Source organism: Arachis duranensis, chromosome 9, assembly GCF_000817695.3.
Source record: "Arachis duranensis cultivar V14167 chromosome 9, aradu.V14167.gnm2.J7QH, whole genome shotgun sequence".
Classification (NCBI taxonomy): domain Eukaryota; kingdom Viridiplantae; phylum Streptophyta; class Magnoliopsida; order Fabales; family Fabaceae; genus Arachis; species Arachis duranensis.
Genome location: NC_029780.3, coordinates 34,040,764 through 34,043,137, shown reverse-complemented (window position 1 = coordinate 34,043,137; position 2,374 = coordinate 34,040,764). Strand labels below are relative to the sequence as shown.

General features: G+C 34.8%; 1 protein-coding gene across 2 annotated transcripts in view; it reads left to right on the top strand.

Moving 5' to 3' along the window:
- The window catches only part of LOC107465389 (formin-like protein 16), a 3,174-nt gene extending 1,669 nt beyond the window's left edge, over positions 1–1,505 (top strand). For both annotated transcript variants that reach the window (XM_052254125.1, XM_021131915.2), the window contains exon 2: positions 1,142–1,505. In XM_052254125.1, coding sequence (XP_052110085.1) covers positions 1,142–1,173 — 32 coding nt within the window. In that variant the 3' untranslated portion in view covers positions 1,174–1,505. The remainder of the gene's footprint in view (positions 1–1,141) is intronic.
- The last annotated feature ends 869 nt before the right edge of the window (positions 1,506–2,374 follow it).

Genomic DNA, 2,374 nt, shown 5'->3' with positions numbered 1-2,374 from the left:
GGGGGTGGGGGGAAGATAATTAGAATAACTTAGTATACTTCTGTCACATATGTTCCCGTTTTCTGTCGAATATATTTCATTCCCCTGCATAAAACAGATTTTCAGAACAAGCATGTTTTGTAGGATGTGATTAAATTTGTCACATCTATTTGGTATAAAGCTAATGTTCTTTTTAGAGGACTTTCCCACTTAAACATGTTGAGATTTGTAAGCTACACGTCATAGAAAGCACTTTAAATCCCCCCCTCTCTCCCTCCTTTTCTCTCTCCTTTTTTTTCCCATGATCTTCCATAGAGGATCTCTTACCATCCATTTCCTTTTATTATTTTCTCTCGTTCTTAATCATATTCTTTTTTATAGAAAAATGCATTTCATTAATCAAATAATAGAAATTATTGAAGCTGAATTAACTGATTGACCCCTTACACTACATATTTGGAATATAAATTAAAGAGTGATTCTAGGTAACCAACCTTTTTTGGCCAACATCAGCCAACTTTTTTAAAATTATTTTGTTTATCTTAAAATCTAGACGCTAACTCGTAAATCTTTAACCTTAAATCCTAAATTATAAACCTAAACACTAATGTTGGCTAAGTAAAAGGTGGTTCTCTATACTTTCGTTAAATTAAAACATGATACAGATTGTATGTATCGTATGTTTTGTTTATCTCATTTTGGTTGGGTACTTTTACATGAGCTGAATAATTTGGTATTAATATTATTATACGAGTAGTACATTCTATTCATTCTATAAAAAAGTATTAACCACTAGTTAGAAGTGGGGCTGTCACCTGGTGTTCTCCGTGACCAATCTGTTCTTTAATTGTACGGTCATATCCATTGAATTATGTGCCTCTGATTTTTTCTATCTGCATTTTCAGCAACCTTTATTTTTTGCTGACATGTTAACATTACTTTCAGCTAGTTCACTGGTTATTGTAGAATCTGTGGGCTAAATTTTTTATGAAGAAATCCATTTTTTTGTATGGTCACTAGTTACAACTAGTTTATTAATTCTTTAACTTGGATTTGTATTAGCATCTTGTAGTTCATTTTTGTCTTATCTGCTCTGACCTATGGTTAACTAGCATCCCTCATTTTGTCTCTATTAAACAGAGATGTTTAAATTACTGTGTAGCTAAATTCGAGTTGTTATTGTTGGTGCTCTGAAGAATTGAAGATTTGGACCTTGGACATGTGCATGTTGCAAACCATCTTATAGTTAAGCGGTGATTGTTGCTTGTACAACCTAGATCATTCTCTTGTTAGGGAATTTTTTAAAATGTGTTGATGAGAAGTTCTATGTTAGAAAATCATGTTTTCGGGGAGGTTATGCTATTGCAGCCTGAGCATTAGACTTATAAATCAATTGTGTAGATTGTCAAGAAAGGAACAAAAATATGATGCCGGATCGCAAAGACAGTGTACTGATTTGTGAGTGTAGGACCGATCTGTGACCCCCATATATTTCTGATTACATAATATACTTATGACTTGGGTAATGTTGAGCAATCTTTTTAGCTATCTACAATTATTAGATAAAGGATAGCTAGTGGTTCAAATAAAATGTTCCATGGATAATTTAAATAGAACAGTAAATGTGCTATTTGTTTCTGATGAGCGGATATTTTATACGCTTTTTGGGGGTAATTTCATGTAGATTTTAGTATGTTTTAATTAGTTTTTAGTAGAATATTATTAGTTTTTAGGCAAAAATCATATTTCTGGACTTTACTATGAGTTTGTGTGTTTTTCTGTGATTTCAGGTATTTTCTGGCTGAAATTGAGGGAGCTGAGCAAAAATCTGAGTTAGGCTGAAAAAGGACTGCTGATGCTGTTGGATCCTGACCTCCCTGCACTCGAAATGGATTTTTTGGAGCTACAGGAGTTCAATTGGCGCGCTCTCAACGGCGTTGGAAAGTAGACATCCAGGGCTTTCCAGCAATATATAATAGTACATACTTTGCGCGAAGATAGATGACGTAACTTGGCGTTGAACGCCAAGTACATGCTGCTGTTTGGAGTTAAACGCCAGAAAAACGTCATGATCCGGAGTTGAACGCCCAAAACATGTTATAACTTGGAGTTCAACTCCAAGAAAAGCCTCAATTCGTGGATAGCTTTAGTCTCAGCCCAGCACACACCAAGTGGGCCCCAGAAGTGGATTTCTGCACCAACTATCTTAGTTTACTCATATTCTGTAAACCTAGGTTACTAGTTTTCTATTTAAACAACTTTTAGAGACTTATCTTGGACCTCATGACATTTTCAGATCTGAATTACATACTTTTTGACGGCATGAGTCTCTAAACTCCATTGTTGGGGGTGAGGAGCTCTGCAGCGTCTCAATGAATTAATGCAATTGTTTCTA